At 44.7% G+C, this 16,972-nt stretch overlaps 2 protein-coding genes across 4 annotated transcripts in view; both read left to right on the forward strand.

Annotated features, from left to right (window-relative positions):
• ZNF367 (zinc finger protein 367) overlaps positions 1-9,424 on the forward strand; it is a 28,154-nt gene extending 18,730 nt beyond the window's left edge. The window contains exon 5 of the mRNA XM_036461342.2: positions 6,885-9,424. Coding sequence (XP_036317235.1) covers positions 6,885-7,107 — 223 coding nt within the window. The 3' untranslated portion in view covers positions 7,108-9,424. The remainder of the gene's footprint in view (positions 1-6,884) is intronic.
• Positions 9,425-11,103: 1,679 nt separating this feature from the next.
• Positions 11,104-16,972, forward strand: part of SLC35D2 (solute carrier family 35 member D2) — a 70,656-nt gene continuing 64,787 nt past the window's right edge. The window contains exon 1 of one of the 3 annotated variants that reach the window (XM_045570730.1): positions 11,104-11,294. In XM_045570730.1, the coding sequence (XP_045426686.1) occupies positions 11,170-11,294 (125 nt within the window). In that variant the 5' untranslated portion in view covers positions 11,104-11,169. The remainder of the gene's footprint in view (positions 11,295-16,972) is intronic. The other 2 variants (XM_045570729.1, XM_036461343.2) reach the window with 2 other exon arrangements.

Here is a 16,972-nt window from a genome sequence, read left to right on the forward strand (position 1 = left end):
CCATACTGTTTTGCAAAGTGGCTGCACCAATCTGCATTCCCACCAGCAGTGCAAGAGGGTTCCTTTTTCTCCACATCCTCACCAACATTTGTCGTATATTGATTTGTTGATGATAGCATTCTGACAGGTGTGAGATGGTACCTCACTGTTGTTTTAATTTGCATCTCTCGGATGATTAGTGACTTTGAGCATGTTTTCATATGTTTCTTGGGCTTCTATCTTCTTTCGAAAAGTTTCTATTTAGGTCCGTTGCCCTTTTTTTTAAAAAATATATTTTATTGATTTTTAACAGAGAGGAAGGGAGAGGAATAGAGAGTTAGAAACATCGATGAGAGAGAATCATCGATCAGCTGCCTCCTGCACAACCCCTACTGGGGGATGTGCCCTCAACCAAAGTACATGCTCTTGACCGGAATCGAACCTGGGACCTTTCAGTCTGCAGGCTGATGCTCTATCCACTGAGCCAAACCAGTCTCGGCCTGTTGCCCATTTCTTGATCTGATTGTTTATCTTCCTTTTGTTGAGTTGTATGAGTTCCTGGTAAATGTTGATTAAACCCTTGTCAGTGATAACACTGGCAAATATGTTCTCCCATGTAGTGGTCTTTCTTGTTGTTTTGTTGATGGTTTCTTTTGCTGTGCAAAAGCTTTTTATTTTGATGTAGTCCCATTTGTTTATTTTATGTTTATTTTTCATTGCCTCGATAGCAGTATCAGTGAAGTTCCTTCGGTATATGTCTGAGATTTTGCTGCCTGTGGATTCCTCTAGTATTTTTATGGTTTCCCATCTTATGTTTAAGTCCTTTATCCATTTTGAGTTTCTTTTGTGTATGGTGTAAGTTGGTGGTCTACTTTCATATTTTTGCATGTTATCTGTCCAATTTTTTCAACACCATTTATTGAAAGGACTATCTTGACTCCATTGTATGTTCATGCCTCCTTTGTCCAATATTAATTGGGCATAGTGGTTTGAGTAGATTTCTGGGTTCGCTATTCTATTCCATTGATTTATATGTCTATTTCTTGTGCCAGTACCAGGCTGTTTTGAGAACAGTGGCTTTGTAATACAGCTTGAAATCTGGTATTGAGATCCCACCTACTTTGTTTTTCTTTCTTAGGATTGCTGCAGCTTTTCGGGGTCTTTTTTTATTCCAAATGAGTTTTTGGAGAGTTCTTTCTAGGTCTGTGAAATATGCCTTTGGTATTTTAATGGGGAGTGCATTGAATCTATAGATTGCTTCAGGTAGAATGGACATTTTGATGATGTTGATTCTACCAATCCATGAACACGGTATGTTCTTCCATCTGTTTATATCTTTATCTCTTTTTTCAGTGTCTTGTATTTTTTTGCATATAGGTCTTTTACCTCTTTAGTTAAGTTTATTCCCAGGTATCTTAATATTTTTGGTACGATGGTAAATGGGATTGCTTTTTTAGTATCTTTCTGTAAGTTCTATATTGGTGTATAGAAATGCAATAGATTTCTTGGCGTTAATTTTGTATGCTGCTGCCTTTCTGAATTCATTTATTTTTTATTTTTTTATTTTTTTAAAATAATACAGCCATTTAAAAAAAATTTATTGATTTTTTTTTTTTTTTTTACAGAAAGGAAGGGAGAGAGTTAGAAACATCAATGAGAGAGGAACATCGATTAGCTGTCTCTTGCACACCTCCTACTGGGGATGTGCCCACAACCACGGTACATGCCCTTGACCAGAATCGAACCCGGGACCCTTCAGTCCGCAGGCCGATGCTCTATCCACTGAGCCAAACTGGTTTTGGCCAAATTCATTTATTAAGCCTAATAATTTTTTGATGGAGTCTTATGGCTTTCTATGTACAGTATCATGTCATCTGCAAATAAGGACAGCTTTACTTCTTTTCCATTTTGGATGCCTTTTATTTCTTCTTGTCTGATAGCAATGGCTAGTACTTCCAGAACTATGTCAAACAGGGGTGGTGAGAGTGGGCATCTCTGTCTTTTTCCTGATCTTAGGGGAAATAGCTTCAGTTTTTGTTCATTTTGTGTAATGCTGGCTGTGGATTTGTTATATATATATCTTTTATGATGTTGAGGTATGATCCTTATAATCCCACCTTGCTGAGAGATTTTATCAAGAAAGGGTGTTGGATTTTGTCAAATGCTTTTCTACGTCAATTGATATGACTATTTCATTCCCCCCCCCTCAATTTGTTTATGTGATGTATCATGTTTATTGATTTGCAGATATTGTACCATCCTTGAATCCCTGGTATAAATCCTGCTTGGTCATGGTGAATGATCTTTCTGATGTTCTGCTGGAGCCGATTTGCTAGAATTTTGTTCAGGATTTTGGCATCTATATTCATGAGGGAATTTGGCCTGTAATTCTCTTTCTTTGTGTTGTCTTTATCTGGTTTTGGTATTAAGGTGATGCTGGCTTCATAGAAGGAGTTTGGAAGTATTCCTTCCTCTTGACTTTTTTAGAATAGTCTTGAGCAGGATAGGTTTTAGCTTTAACTTGAATGTTTGGTATAACTCTCCTTTGAAGCCGTCTGAGCTTGGGCTTTTGTTTGCTGGAAGCTTTTTGATGACTGCTTCAATTTCCTCTATAGTTATTGGCCTATTGAGATTTTTAGATTCTTCCTGATTGAGTTTTGGAAGGTTGTATTTTTCTAGAAATATGTCCATTTCCTTCAGGTTTTCTAGTTTGTTGGAATAGAGTTGTTCATAGTATTTTTTTTTTTTTTTTAACAATCCTTTATATTTCTGTGGGATCTGTTATTTCACCTCTCTCATTTCTGATTTTGTTTATTTGGATCCTCTCTCTTTGCTTCTTGGTGAGCCTGGCTAGAGGTTCACCAGTCTTGTTTATCCTTTCAAAGAACCAGCTCTTGGTTTCATTGATCTTTTGTGTGTGGGGTTGTTTTTTTGTTTTGTTTTTTGTCTCTGTGTCATTTATTTCTGTTCTAATCTTTGTTATCTCCTTCCTTCTGCTCACTGTGGGCTTTTCTGTTGTTCTTTTTCTAATTTTTTGAGTTGTAGTATTAGATGATTTACTACCATTTTTCCTTGTTTTTTGAGGTAAGCCTGTAGAGCTATAAACTTCCCTCTCAGTACTGTTTTCATTGTGTCCCATAGATTTTGGATTATTATATTTTATGGTCATTTAATTTCTTCTTTGATCTCATTGGTAACCCAATCAATATTTAATGTTATTCAGCTTCCAAGTGTTTGAGTATTTTGGATTGTTTTTATTGTAGTTTATTTCTAATTCTATGGCATTGTGGTCTGAAAAGATGCTTGATATGATTTCAGTCTTTTTGAATTTGGGGAGACTTTGCTTGTGACCCAGTATGTGGTATATTTTTAAAATGTCCCATGTGCACTTGAGAAGAACGTATATTCTGCAGCTTTGGGGTGAAATGTTTTGAAGATATCAATTAAGTCCATCTGATCTAGTGAGTCATTTATGATTGTTGTCTCTTAGTTGATTTTTTTGTCTAGAGGATTTATCCAGTGATGTCAGTGGGGTATTAAAGTCCCCTACTATGATTTTATTGTTGTCGATCTCTCTCTTGATATCTTCCAGGAGATCTTTTATATATTTGTGTATTCCTGCATTGGGTGCATATATTTTTACCAGGGTTATATCCTCTTGTATTGATTCCTTATCTCTTGTAATGGCCTTCACTTTGAAGTCTATTTTGTCACATATAAGTATTGCTACCCCAGTTTTTCATTTCCATTTGCCTGGAAGATATTTTTCCATCCCTTCACTTTCAGTCTATGTGAGTCCCTTATTCTGAATTGGGTCTCTTGTAAACAGCATATATATATATATATATATATATATATATATATATATGTCATGTGTTTTTTTTTTATTAAATTATTATCTGTGTACATATTTTAACATTGCCCCCCCTCCCCCAATACATACCCTCCCTCCCCAGAGTTTTGTGTCTATTGGTTGTACTTATATGCATGTATACAATATGGGTCATGTTTTTTTTTGTTTTTTCTTGATTTTTTTTTTTTCCATTCAGCCACTTGATGTCTTTTGATTGGAACACTTAGTCTGTTTACATTTAAAGTTATTATTGAAAGGTACTTGTTTGTAGCCATTTTTTTTTTTTTTTTGAGGCTGAGTTTCTTCTTACCTTTTTGTTTCTTCTTTCTACAGCATTCCATTTAGCATTTCTTGCATTGCTTGTTTAGTAGTGATAAACTCCCTTAGCCTTTTTTTATTTTTTATTTTTTTGTCTGCAAAGTTCCTGATTTCCCCTTCAATTTCGACTGAGTCTTGCTGGATAGAGTATTCTTGTATTGAGTCCCTTGCTTTGCATCACTTTGTGTTCTCCTTCCATTCCCTTTTAGCTTAATATGTTTTTGTTGAGAAATCATTTGATAATCTGATGGGGGATTTTTTGTAGTTAACTCTCTCCTTTAAGATTTTCTCTTTGTCGATTACATTTGCTATTGTAATTATGGCGTGTCTTGGTGTGGGTCTTTTGGGATTTATCTTGCTTAGGACTCTTTGTACTTGAGTAACTTTTTTCTTCCCCATATCAGGGAAGTTTTCTGTCATTATTTCTTTAAATTTTCTAGTCCTTGCTGCTCTTCTTGTCCTTCTGGCAGCCCCATTATACGTATTTTACTTTGTTTTGCATTGTCCCAAAGTTCCGTTAGGCTCTCCTCCTGCTTTTTAATTTTTTTTCTCTAGTTGCTTTTCAGATTGGGCTTGTTTCTGTACCTGATCTTCTAACTTGCTGATTCTGTCCTCTGCTTCTTCTAGTCTACTTTTGAAGCCTTCCATCGTGCTTTTGATTATTGCTATATCATTTTTTATTTCTTCCTGATTTTTGCATAGGTTGTTGATTTTCTCGTCCATCTGGTGAATGAACTGTATGACTGTTATTCTGAATTCTTTTTCTATCATGTTGCATGCTTCCGTTTCACTTATTTCTTTACTTGGTGATTCCTCCTTTTCTTTCCTCTGTGGATTGCTTTGTTGTCTCCCAATTTTGACTATCACCAGAAGGTTCAGATGTCCAGTTGCGGGGGCCTGGACCATGTGCAGTGGGAGTTTTGCACCCTCCAAGTGTCACTGAAGAACTCTGTTATCAAGATGTGCGGTTGCTGTGGGTTGGTGGGACCCACGCTTGCCCCAGGTCAGAGTCACAGGCACTTTGTGTGGCCTCATGTGTGCACTTAGAAGCAAGGACCCTGCCTGTGCCATGTTGAAACAGAGAACTCACTGGAATATGCCAAAAATCAAAGTCCCCTATTGTGTGTCAGGAGTCAGAGGCTCCCTGTGTCCATGCCAAGAATTGAGTATCAGAGTCTCTGTTTCTTGGTGCTACTTCACACTGAGAATCAGGTCCCTGTGTGCACATGCACCAGTAACTGGAGTCACTGACTCTTAGTGTGAATGTACTGGGAATCAGGGATCTCAGGTGCACGTAATGAGGTACAGAGTCTTGTCACTGATGGTCAATACTTCCTCTTGAGTGAAGATTCAGGGTCCCTGATCTGCCCGGGAGATCGGGTTGCATAGTCACACTGTGTTGGCAGGAGTTCCACTTCTGCCCTGTGGTAAACAGCCTTCTGTGTTCACTTGCCCTGAATCAAAGTCAGGTGGCACTGCGCCATAGTGTGGGTGTGGAGTCTGGTAGCAGGCATGCACTGTCGAAAACAAACTCCCTTTGCCCATGTACCCAGGCTCAAATTCAGCACTGCCTTCCTGTGTGGGCACAGGGTCTTGTCGTGGGGAACAAACTCCCCAAGTTTGCACTTCCAGGCTCAAATTCACCGCAGTCTCTCTACTAAGGTGCAGGGTCTGGTCATGGGAAATGAACTCCCCGGGTTTACACCCCCATGCTCAAATTCAGCGCTGTCTCACTGTGTGGGTATAGGATCTGGTCATAGAAAACAGTCTCCCGAAGGACGAGAACCTATGCTCAAATTCAGGACTGTCTCCCTGCCTGGGCATGGAGATAAGTTGTGGGAAACAAATTCCCCGAGTTCGCAAGTCTGGGCTCAAGTTCAACGCTGTCTCCCTGTTCTACGTGGGCATGGGATCTGGTCATAAAAACTACTTCCCTAGGGATGAGCAGCTAGGCTCAGATTCCGCTCAGTCTTCTTTCTGGGCGCAGTGACTATTCGCAGGAAACAAACTTCCCGTGCCTGACATCACGGCTCAAAGTCAGGCAGAGTTGCCACTGCTTTGTGTGTGCAGAAAGCCTTATTGAGCAGCTGGGGTCTGGTAGTTTCTATGTCGCTGCTGCGGGGGCAGCGGGGGAGGGGGATTGGCTTTGACTCACAGAAATCCACGGCCAGATGCCCAGGGTCCTGGTGTCCCTGGGTCTGCAGCTGTGGTGGCAGGTCTTCTGCCAGAGTGGCTGTAGGGTCCCGGTTTGCTTCCAAGACCAGACTGTGTGGTGTTCTTAAATTTTTGAATAAGTTCTATGTGTTACAGATATTAATCTGTAAATCATATTTTGTAAGTTTTAAGTTTCTCATAGTTAACTCATTCAGAAGTCACCATCTCTCTAGATAGTATAAGTAGGTTTTTAATGTTTATTTGTTCTATTTATATACCTTAGTGCATTTGACATATATCTTTAAGGCATAGTTCAATGGCAAAAACACGTGATTAGAGAATTGAGTATGAGACCCAGAACTGCCAGTTTTTTAAAATCTGAGGAAGTCCCTCAACGTCTTGAACTTGAATTGTTTCCTCTGTAATGAGAAAGGTGTATAATAAACGTGAAATTATTTTGTAACTTTTGGAACTAAAACGCATTGAATACCATGGTAAAGAGCCATTTTTTAAACAAGCAAAGTAAACCTTTGATGCTGTCCTTCATACCCTCTGATTCACGCGGTTGCATGTCCCGTAGGTATTGGGAAATGAAAGAGCAGCGCACCCCCACCTTGAAAGGAAAGCTCACGCAGAAGGCGGACCAGGAGCAGCAGGACCCTCTGGAATACCTGCAGTCGGACGAGGAGGACGATGAGAAGAGGGGGGCCCAGCGGCGGCTGCAGGAGCAGCGCGAGCGCCTGCACGGAGCCCTCGCCCTCATCGAGCTCGCCAACCTAACCGGCGCGCCGCTCCGCCAGTAGCCTGCACACTGACTCCCACTGTACAAAATACTGCCCAGCATACTTCAGAAGTAGATCCTGGGGCATAAGCTAAGCACCTTATTTGCTTACCATAGGCTGCTATTCTGTAGAAATTGATGAAGAATGTCATTGCCCCAACATATGGGGTGAGAGAGAATTGCACTTTTTTTTATATGGTAATGGATTGTTGTAAAGTTTAAAATATTTTGTAAATATGGGACTTCTAGTACAGGGTAGGAAACTACGTATTGTGAGAAGCTAGATTTTGCAAGTTTAATGCATTCATTGGAAGCAGTTTTCACAGGAAGCACTTTCTGAATAAGACACTTTTAGGGAAAAAATAACAAAAACAGAATGGGACACGTAGCCAAAGAAGGTTAGGAGATATTATTTATAAGAACATTTTTAACAATACTGTCAACACTGAAGAAAGCGAGAAAGCGTAAGATGTGTGTAAGATGTTTTTAAATTGCAAAATAGTGTGACTAATAAGACTAGAGAAATGGAAATCTGCCTATTTCAGAAGATGTCCTGAGTTACGGATTTTGAAAGAAAAATAGATATTTGAGGATCTTGGTAGGATGCATAATAATTCAGAACTTTTAAAATTGGAGTAAAATTGGTCTTATTCTATCTTTCTGAGGCTTTACAACTTACTATGATGTTTAGTTTTGAAAAGCACTTGTTATCCCTCTCTTGGGAACTTTTGCACATTTCATATTTCTCATTTGCTGAAACTGAGTGGTTAATCTTGCAAAGTCTAGGTAACCTGGTAATTTTTTTTTTTTTAATAATATGGGCCCTGTACTAAGATTTGGCACTTGGATTTTTATTAATAAAAGGGACATCTACAGGGTTGTTTTGTAGTGACTTGTTTTAGATATTTTGTTAGCAAACACTAAATTTCCATTATACTGCTTGTTTAGAATTATTAGCAAATGAAAGCTGCCTATTTATATTTTCAGTGCATAAAACCACCTTCTTGCTTTTCAGAATAACATGCCAAGCTATTTTGTGCTCACTAAATTCAACTATCAGTAAAACACTGCAGAAAAGATTAGTTACTCAAATAAATAGGCTTCTGGGATAGTTTTAACCGCATGTGTGTTAACTTGTAGGGTGATTTTAAACCATTTTTCCAAATAGATGACATTTTTAAACATCACTTTATGTACTGAAGCATGGACAGAAAAATCAAGAGCTGAGCGGTTCACCTCCTTTATGTAGGCATAAACCTCAATCATTTTAGCTTTTGTTTTAAGCAGAAACTAAATAACATGCACAAGAGAAATTTTTATGGATTGCTGAATTGGAGTAAACCTCAGAATAATAGAGGGAAACTTGGGCTCTTCAGCGCCTTTTACTTCGTTTTTGAATTGCAGTAGTAGCCGACAGGTATGGTTTAAACATTATCTAAGATATATATGCTTCTTTATCCCCAAATTCCAGTGTGTTGCAGTCACAGTTTCACGTATGTAGCTGAGGGGAAGGGGAGGGAGAAAATGCCTTGAAAAGGAGCAAAAGTGTGAAAGATGATAACAAATAATGTATATGATGAGGACATACTTTACAAATGTAATCCTCAGTACCGTAAATTACAGATCTTGAAGGATTTTTTTAATAAGAAAATTTATATTTGTAATGGTCTAAGAATTTTGCTTGTAATCTGATATATAGAATTTTAACTTGGAGCACTTATAGGCACAGTAAAAGAGAATATAGCATTGAATTTTCTTAGTTTAGTTGTCAACATTTTTCTCTAGATTTTTCCTCTTCAGTATCATTTAAATGAACTATAAAAAGCAACACTTAGAAGTCTTGGGAAATTTAAAATTTGATGAAATTACCTAAAGAAGGAAGATGTTAAGATTTAAAAAAAATACAAATACTTGCCAATCCAAAAATAATACAATTTAAGGCCTTCAAAGGTAAGAGTTTTTGTTTCTCTGGTCACCTTTTGTCAACTATAATAGTTATATTCACAAACATTCTTTATTTGTATAATTGAAAGTTTCAGAAATTATTACAACTATTTACTATAGAAGTATTTAAAATATAATAACTTCAAAAGTAGATTCTTGGGTGTAAGCTAAGGATTTTTTTGATATAAGCTATATAATTGGACAAAATACATTAGCATTTAAAATCTGAGGTGTGTTAGGACTGCTTTTTGTTTTAAAAATGTGGTTTACATTCAAATTTTTGAAGTGTTTTATGCTTCAGATGCTAAGTTGTAGTTTGGCAGAATTAACAGCATAAGAAATAAACATGCTGTAATTTGAAAAGATGCTTTGAATAAAATTTTAATTTACAGTTTAAAGTACATGCTCATTCTTAAACCCTTTATAATTTGTTTTCCTATAAAAAATATAACAACCATGATTTAAAAAATTAAAAAGATTTACAAAGAAATGTCACCTGTTGCCCTTCTTTTATTATTTTGATACATTTTATAATTCATTCCAGTCTCATCCCAGTCATCTTTTTACAATAGTTGGAACCATAGTATGAATTACTTTTTCTTACTTTAAAATGATGGCCTTTTAGGTTATAGATATTCATTTATCTTTCTCATCTGGTTCATTATTAGTGTTAAAAGTATACTGGTGTACATAGTTTTGCCAACCCTATCGTAGACCTTCCATTAGGGAAATCAGGAATGGGATTTCATTTTCCTTATATTCAGGATGTGTTGAGTCTGGGGGAACTTGAGTCAAGCAAATCTCTGCATTTTTCATGACTTATTTTTAGTATTTTTAATGACTTATTTATACGATATCTTTAGTATATCTTTAGTTCTATACTGGAAGTGGCAAGGCTCAGCCCCGGGCTTTGCAAAATAATTGCCGCTCCACCTGTGACGTAAGAATGAGATTTTAACAGCGATGTAGTCTTGGAAGTATGGGCATAGAAACAAATTAAATGCAAATATTGTTAAGGCTGTCATTAAAAGTGACTTCACTGTTTTGCAGTCAAAACTTATTTGGAGACTCACTGGAAACTTAATTGATTTTTTAGGAAATTAACCAAAATGACTTCAAGTTCAGATTATGTTATTCAACTTGCCTGTGAATTCATTTTCTATTTTAGAATGGTCTTGTGTTGTTGTTGTTTTTTTCGTTGTTTTTTTCTTGTTTTGGGTAATGTGAACTCTTGCTGCTTTTTTTAGTGCTAGTAATTTGTCCAAAGGTTCGCTTTAGTTCTTACCAATATTTACGTTGAAATACGTAGCTTTTCTTAAAAGCCAAGATTTCAGATTTTTAAAGTTAATTATTTACAATGAAAATATGGGACACTTGAAAAATTGCCAAAGCAGGTGGGTCCTGGCGAGAGCAGGCGGTTCTGGGAGGGAGTGGTAGCCGCCGGGAAGCACGCTGAAGCCGGGGAGCCCTGAGCCCGCACTCCCGCGCCCAGGCCTCCCCCCGCCCCCTCGGGGGGCCTTCCGAACGGAAATGACACCTGTACGCACCAATGTATGTGGAAACGTTTTGTTATCATCGTCCTAAACGAAGCAACCTGCATGCCCCCAGCTGGCGAGTGGGCACACTGTAGCGCTGCTGGGCAAGACCAGGAACGTGGGCGAGCCGCCAAAAGGAAAAGGAGGGAGGGAGCCTTCGCAGAGGACCTGCCCGGGACTTAGAAAGGGAGAGCCGGCCGGGGCGGCCGAGTGGGTGCTGGTTGCCTGCGGGCGGCCAAGGGCGCTTTGGGGACGTGGTGTCTGCATTTGTCCAAAGCACTGCCCCGTGGCCTCGGAAATCCGCATTTCACTCCCTGTGAAGTCTGCCTTGCAGAAGCATTGCAGACACAAAGTAACACCAGCCCGAAAACTCAGCAAGAGAGCGAGGAGCAGGCAGGCTCCCCCACCCCGCGGCCCCGGCACAGGTGCCGCACCGCTTCCCAGCACCGGCCCCCGAGCGGCTTTGGGGCGCCGACACGCGGGGCTCCCGCCGGGCCCTTCCTGTTTGGACTGCGCCCTGGGGCGGCGGGCGGAGCGGAACTGGGTGGGGCGGCCGGAGCGGGGCCGCGGGCGGCGGGCGGCGGGCGGAGGGACAGGCGCGGGCCATGACCCGCCAGGCGGACGGCGACCCCGCCTCCGGCCGGCTGCCGCGGCTGCTGTCGGCGCTCTTCTACGGCACCTGCTCCTTCCTCATCGTGCTGGTCAACAAGGCGCTGCTGACCACCTACGGGTGAGGCGGCGTCCGGGGAGCGGGCCCGGGGCGGGCGGGGCCCCTGCGGGGACCGCGCCGCCGGCGGGATGGCGCGCCCCGCGGGCCGGGGTGGGGGCTGCGGCGCCCGCGGTGCCGAGGCCGGGGCGGCGGGCGGGGGAGAGCGGAGCGCCAGTGGCCAGGGCGGCGCCCCGCACCGTGCCCGGGAGCACCGGGCCCGGACCTTCTCAAACCCAGCCACGTCCTCCTGCCCGGGGCGGGGACAGCCTCGCACTGCTTCCTCCCTTCGACCCAGGCGCTCAGGTGCACCCGCGAGCGGAAACAAGTGAACATTTTAAAGTGCGGATCTAGATGTTCAACAATCTCATCGGTCCTGAACGGAGGAGTTCATTTGTATTGTGTGATCATTCTCACAGGACCAGCATGTTCATGGAAAACGGGGGAAAACAATGGGAAGTTTCGAGAATTAGTTCCCAGCAAATTTGTGGTTCCTTGAACCTGGGTGTAAGGACAAGAAAAACCTGTTTAATTCTGCTGTCACAGTAGCAGCGTTGAAAGCTGTGAATTCAGACCCAGCTCCACCATTTAGTGGCTGTCCTCTTGGGCCAGACCCACAGTCAACAAACAGTTTTCTCAGATGCAAAAGCTGGATAATTTCTCAGATGAAAAAGCTGAATAAAGTCCCGTAAATCGCCTCCCAGAGCTTTGCAGGACTTGTCATAAGTGAGGCTCTTTGCAAACTATACTTGCTACGGACTGTAAAATCAGCATTTCATAAAGAGCACATAGAGATGTCAGAGTATCTTCAGCTTTCTTATCATACTTGGGAAAGTGGAGACCCACATGGGCTGGGCTGCTTACACCTGAAATATACTTACTGAACAGCACCTACTATGCACTGAGCAGCACCTACTATGTGCCAAGCAGTTGCAGGCACCAGGGAAGCAGCTGTGAACAACACAAAGCCTCTGTTGGGAGGTCCCAGGTCAGTAGTGGAGGCAGAAAATAAACAAGTGGGTTCATGAATCAGCTAGGCGGTTTCAGGTGTGAAATGAGAGTGCCCGGTGGAGGGGTTGGTGCTGCAGCATTCCAGATGGCAGGGAAGGTGTTGAAGGGACATGGGCGTGGCCGGAGCGTGGCCTGGGGCAGGAACAGAGAGGGCACTGGCTGGAGCTGAAGGAGCAAGTGGGAGGAGAGATCTGGGAGGTCGGCAGGGAAGGCAGGATCAGATCATTCAATAATATTAATGAAGCACCTGTTTTGTGTCAGGCACTGTTCTAGGCACTTGGAATACAAAAGTGAATAAAGCAGATCAACATCCTAAGTGTCGGAGGCCGTACAGCCATCCTCCCAGAGTTTACATGGAGCTTTCTAGGAATCTATAGAAAAACCTAGCGACCTGAATGACGGGTAGCTATGACATGCACTGTGGCAGCCAATCATCCTGATCCGGGCCCCAATCAGCCCTCACTCCCTGGATGGCTCCACCCCCAGTTGGGTCCCAACTCCCTAGACATGGGTGGGGCTGGTCAGCCAGCCAACCATGGTCCTTTCCAGCCCAGCCTGATGGGCCCCATGGGGCAGGCTGGCCAGACCCCACCCATGCATGAATTCTTGCACCGGGCTTCTAGTTAACAAATAAACTGCTAGAATTTGTCATGGCACATGTGGCTGTGCTGTCAAGAGAAAAATAAATCAGGCAGGAAAGGGAGTGAGGTAGAGAGTGTGGGCATGGAAAAGCATTCTGTCTCTTCGTGGTCCGTGAAGCCTCACCAAGGAAGTGACATTTGAGCCAAGACTGAAGTGAGATGAGAAAGGAGCTTGGGTGGGAATGAATGGTACTAGGTGGGCCCCAGGTGACGGGTGGATGAATGGTACTAGGTGGGCCCCAGGTGATGGTGGATGAATGGTACTAGGTGGACCCCAGGTGATGGGTGGATGAATGGTACTAGGTGGGCCCCAGGTGATGGGTGGATGAATGGTACTAGGTGAACCCCAGGTGATGGGTGGAGTGAATAGTACTAGGTGGACCCCAGGTGATGGGTGGATGAGGGGTACTAGGTGGGCCCTGGGTGATGGTGGATGAATGGTACTAGGTGGGCCCCAGGTGATGGGTGGATGAATGGTACTAGGTGGGCCCCAGGTGATGGGTGGATGAATGGTACTAGGTGGACCCCAAGTGATGGGTGGATGAGGGGTACTAGGTGGGCCCCGGGTGATGGTGGATGAATGGTACTAGGTGGGCCCCAGGTGATGGGTGGAGTGAATAGTACTAGGTGGACCCCAGGTGATGGGTGGATGAGGGGTACTAGGTGGACCCCAGGTGATGGGTGGATGAATGGTACTAGGTGGGCCCCAGGTGATGGGTGGATGAATGGTACTAGGTGGACCCCAGGTGATGGGTGGATGAGGGGTACTAGGTGGGCCCCGGGTGATGGTGGATGAATGGTACTAGGTGGGCCCCAGGTGATGGGTGGAGTGAATAGTACTAGGTGGACCCCAGGTGATGGGTGGATGAGGGGTACTAGGTGGGCCCCAGGTGATGGGTGGATGAGGGGTACTAGGTGGGCCCCGGGTGATGGTGGATGAATGGTACTAGGTGGGCCCCAGGTGATGGGTGGAGTGAATAGTACTAGGTGGACCCCAGGTGATGGGTGGATGAGGGGTACTAGGTGGGCCCCAGGTGATGGGTGGATGAATGGTAGTAGGTGGACCCCAGGTGATGGGTGGATGAATGGTAGTAGGTGGGCCCCAGGTGATGGGTGGATGAATGGTACTAGGTGGACCCCAGGTGATGGGTGGATGAGGGGTACTAGGTGGACCCCAGGTGATGGGTGGATGAGGGGTACTAGGTGGGCCCCAGGTGATGAGTGGATGAATGGTACTAGGTGGGCCCCGGGTGATGGTGGATGAATGGTACTAGGTGGGCCCCAGGTGATGGGTGGATGAATGGTACTAGGTGGGCCCCAGGTGATGGGTGGAGTGAATGGTACTAGGTGGGCCTCAGGTGATGGGTGGATGAGTGGTACTAGGTGGGCCCCAGGTGATGGGTGGATGAATGGTACTAGGTGGGCCCTAGGTGATGGGTGGATGAGTGGTACTAGGTGGGCCCAGGTGATGGGTTGGTGGATTGTATAGGGCCTTTGTGGCCCCCGTGGAGGCTGTGAGCTAGTTGGGAGCCACTGGAGGGAGCGGAGGAATAGCATGGCCTAAATCGGTGATTGACAAACTGCGGCTCGTGAGCCACATGCGGCTCTTTGGCTCCTTGAGTGTGGCTCTTCCACAACATACACAGCATGGGCGAGTCTATTTTGAAGAAGTGGGGTTAGAAGAAGCTTAAGTTTAAAAAATTTGGCTCTCAATAGAAATTTCTATCATTATACTGTTGATATTTGGGTGTGTTGACTAATGAGTTTGACGACCACTGGCCTAAATCACTCTGGCTGCTGGGTTGAGGTGAGATAATGGGGGATAAGCGTGGAAGCAGGGAGATCTTCAGACCACACAGATTATTTTAATTGTAGTCTGAACGCAATGGCGAGCCCCTTGAAAGGTTTTACAAAGGGGATGATACGACATAATTTGTGTTTTTAAAAAGATTTCTTTGGCGGGCGAGGGAGGTGGAACAGTGATGATATTGGAAGCAGGGAGAAGAGCTGGGAAGCAGTTGCAGTATTCTGGATAATTCTAAGAGACTGCTTGGCCGGGGGTGGGGCTCGCATGGGATATGGGGGCGCCATAGACGGCGGGTGTGTCTGGTGGGCCTGTGGCCGTTGGTCTCCCCTGGGTGCTGCGGTGTGCTTGCTGGCGTCCATGGGAAACGCAAACCCCGCGTTACAGGAATGAGAACGGCCCCGTGCCTGAACCTGGTCATCTCACACACGCAAGGGAAGCAAAGAGAGCTTGGACACCTCTGGTACGACCCAGGAGAACACTCTTCGTGGGCCTTATGCCAGATGACAGGAGGAGCCCAGCCCCGCTTTCTGAGCCTGGGCGAGCAGGGTGCTTTCTGGCCAGGTGGGCAGTGGGAGGGCAGTGGGACGCAGGGGAGGGCAGTGCCCAGCCGGGAAGAGTGTTAGAGGAGGCGTTCCGTGCTCTGGCCTTTCCATCTTCAACCTGTCGCGTTCTACAACTGAAGGAGGAAATAGTTTTTTGTCTCAGCAAGACAAAACCTTCATCACCTTCTGTGTGAGCGGTTCACATTTCTGTAATGTTATGCAACTGGAGAACCCTGTTCAAAGAGCACTGTTCGTTCTCTCTTCTCAAAATGCCTCCGGGGCAGGTTTGAAGGGGGGGAGGGCTGTTGTGGTTTGGTTACAACCATAACCACAGAAATCTGACCTGAGCATTAGCTGCTCGGGGACCACGTTATGTTGTAGGTTGGAAGGAAGGACGGACCTTAGCCCTCACCTCCCTCACGGGGTCCTGGGCTGTAGCTCAGGGGATGTTTTTTCTCTTTGATTTTGAGCAGATTTGGGGTTGGGGTACGAGACAGATGGGTGGCCTTAGTTATCTGTTTTAATTATTTCATTTGGTCTTAGTTCAGCATAATGCTGACGTTTCCTGCTTGGACAGAGAGAGGGTTGCTAACGGCCTTGAACTGTCGGCCATGCTGGGATGAGCGGGAAAAGCAAGGCTTTCTGAGTCACGGCGGTCGGTGGTTTTGTTGCCATTTTAACGCTATTCTTTATGACATGAAAAGACTTGGAAATGATGCTTTAAAAATACGGAACTAGCTGAAACCGGTTTGGCTCAGTGAATAGAGCGTTGGCTGGAGGACTGAAAGGTCCCGGGTTCGATTTCGGTCAAGGGCATGTACCTTGGTTGTGGGCACATCCCCAGTAGGGGGTGTGCAAGAGGCAACTGATCAATGACTCTCTGATCAATGTTTCTGACTCTCTGTCCCTCTCTTTTCCTCTCTGTAAAAAAATCAATAAAATATATATATATTTTTAAATGGAGCTAAATGGCATGCACCTCACAAGCTTGGCTGTGTGTCTGCGTGGGGGCACCGCGCAGCGGGTCCCAGACCTCTGGGGGTGAGCCACTCGGAGAGGCTTCTGGAAGAAGTGGCAAGTCTGTGGTCCAAACCGAAACTAGTTCTTTTTTTTTTTAATATATTTTTTTAAATTAATTTTTCACAGAGAGGAAGGGAGAGAGATAGAGAGCTAGAAACGTCAATGAGAGAGATACCGATCAGCTGCCTCCTGCACCCCCCCCCACCGGGGATGTGCCTGCAACCAATGTACATGCCCTTGACCGGAATCGAACCTGGGACCCTTGAGTCCGCAGACCGACACTCTATTCACTGAGCCAAACCGGTTTTGGCTGAAACCAGTTCTTAATTTCCTCAAAACTTGGATGAAAACGTGCCTCTCTGGAAGACGCTGCTCCCATCGGCTCCTGGGTGGAGCTGGTGGCAGACGGGCCGGTGGCTCCCCGTTCCCCCCTGCACAGGCCCCTGGCGACTCCTCCCGCTCCTGCTCCCTGCGCTGGCCCCTGAGCCCGGGCTCACATGGAGAGACCTGTGTCTGGTCGCCTCTGGCTTCAGCGCGCACCTGCAGCATCCCGAGCCAGGGCCGCTGGCCCCTGGCCTGCCGAGGCGGCTCCCCGTGCTCCAGCCCCGCGGGGAAGGCTGTGGGGGATGGGGAGGGGGAGGACTCCCCGCAGCCCTTCCCTCGGGCCCAGGGGCCCAGGGG

This window comes from Pipistrellus kuhlii, unplaced genomic scaffold (assembly GCF_014108245.1).
Source record: "Pipistrellus kuhlii isolate mPipKuh1 unplaced genomic scaffold, mPipKuh1.p scaffold_m20_p_36, whole genome shotgun sequence".
Lineage (NCBI taxonomy): Eukaryota > Metazoa > Chordata > Mammalia > Chiroptera > Vespertilionidae > Pipistrellus > Pipistrellus kuhlii.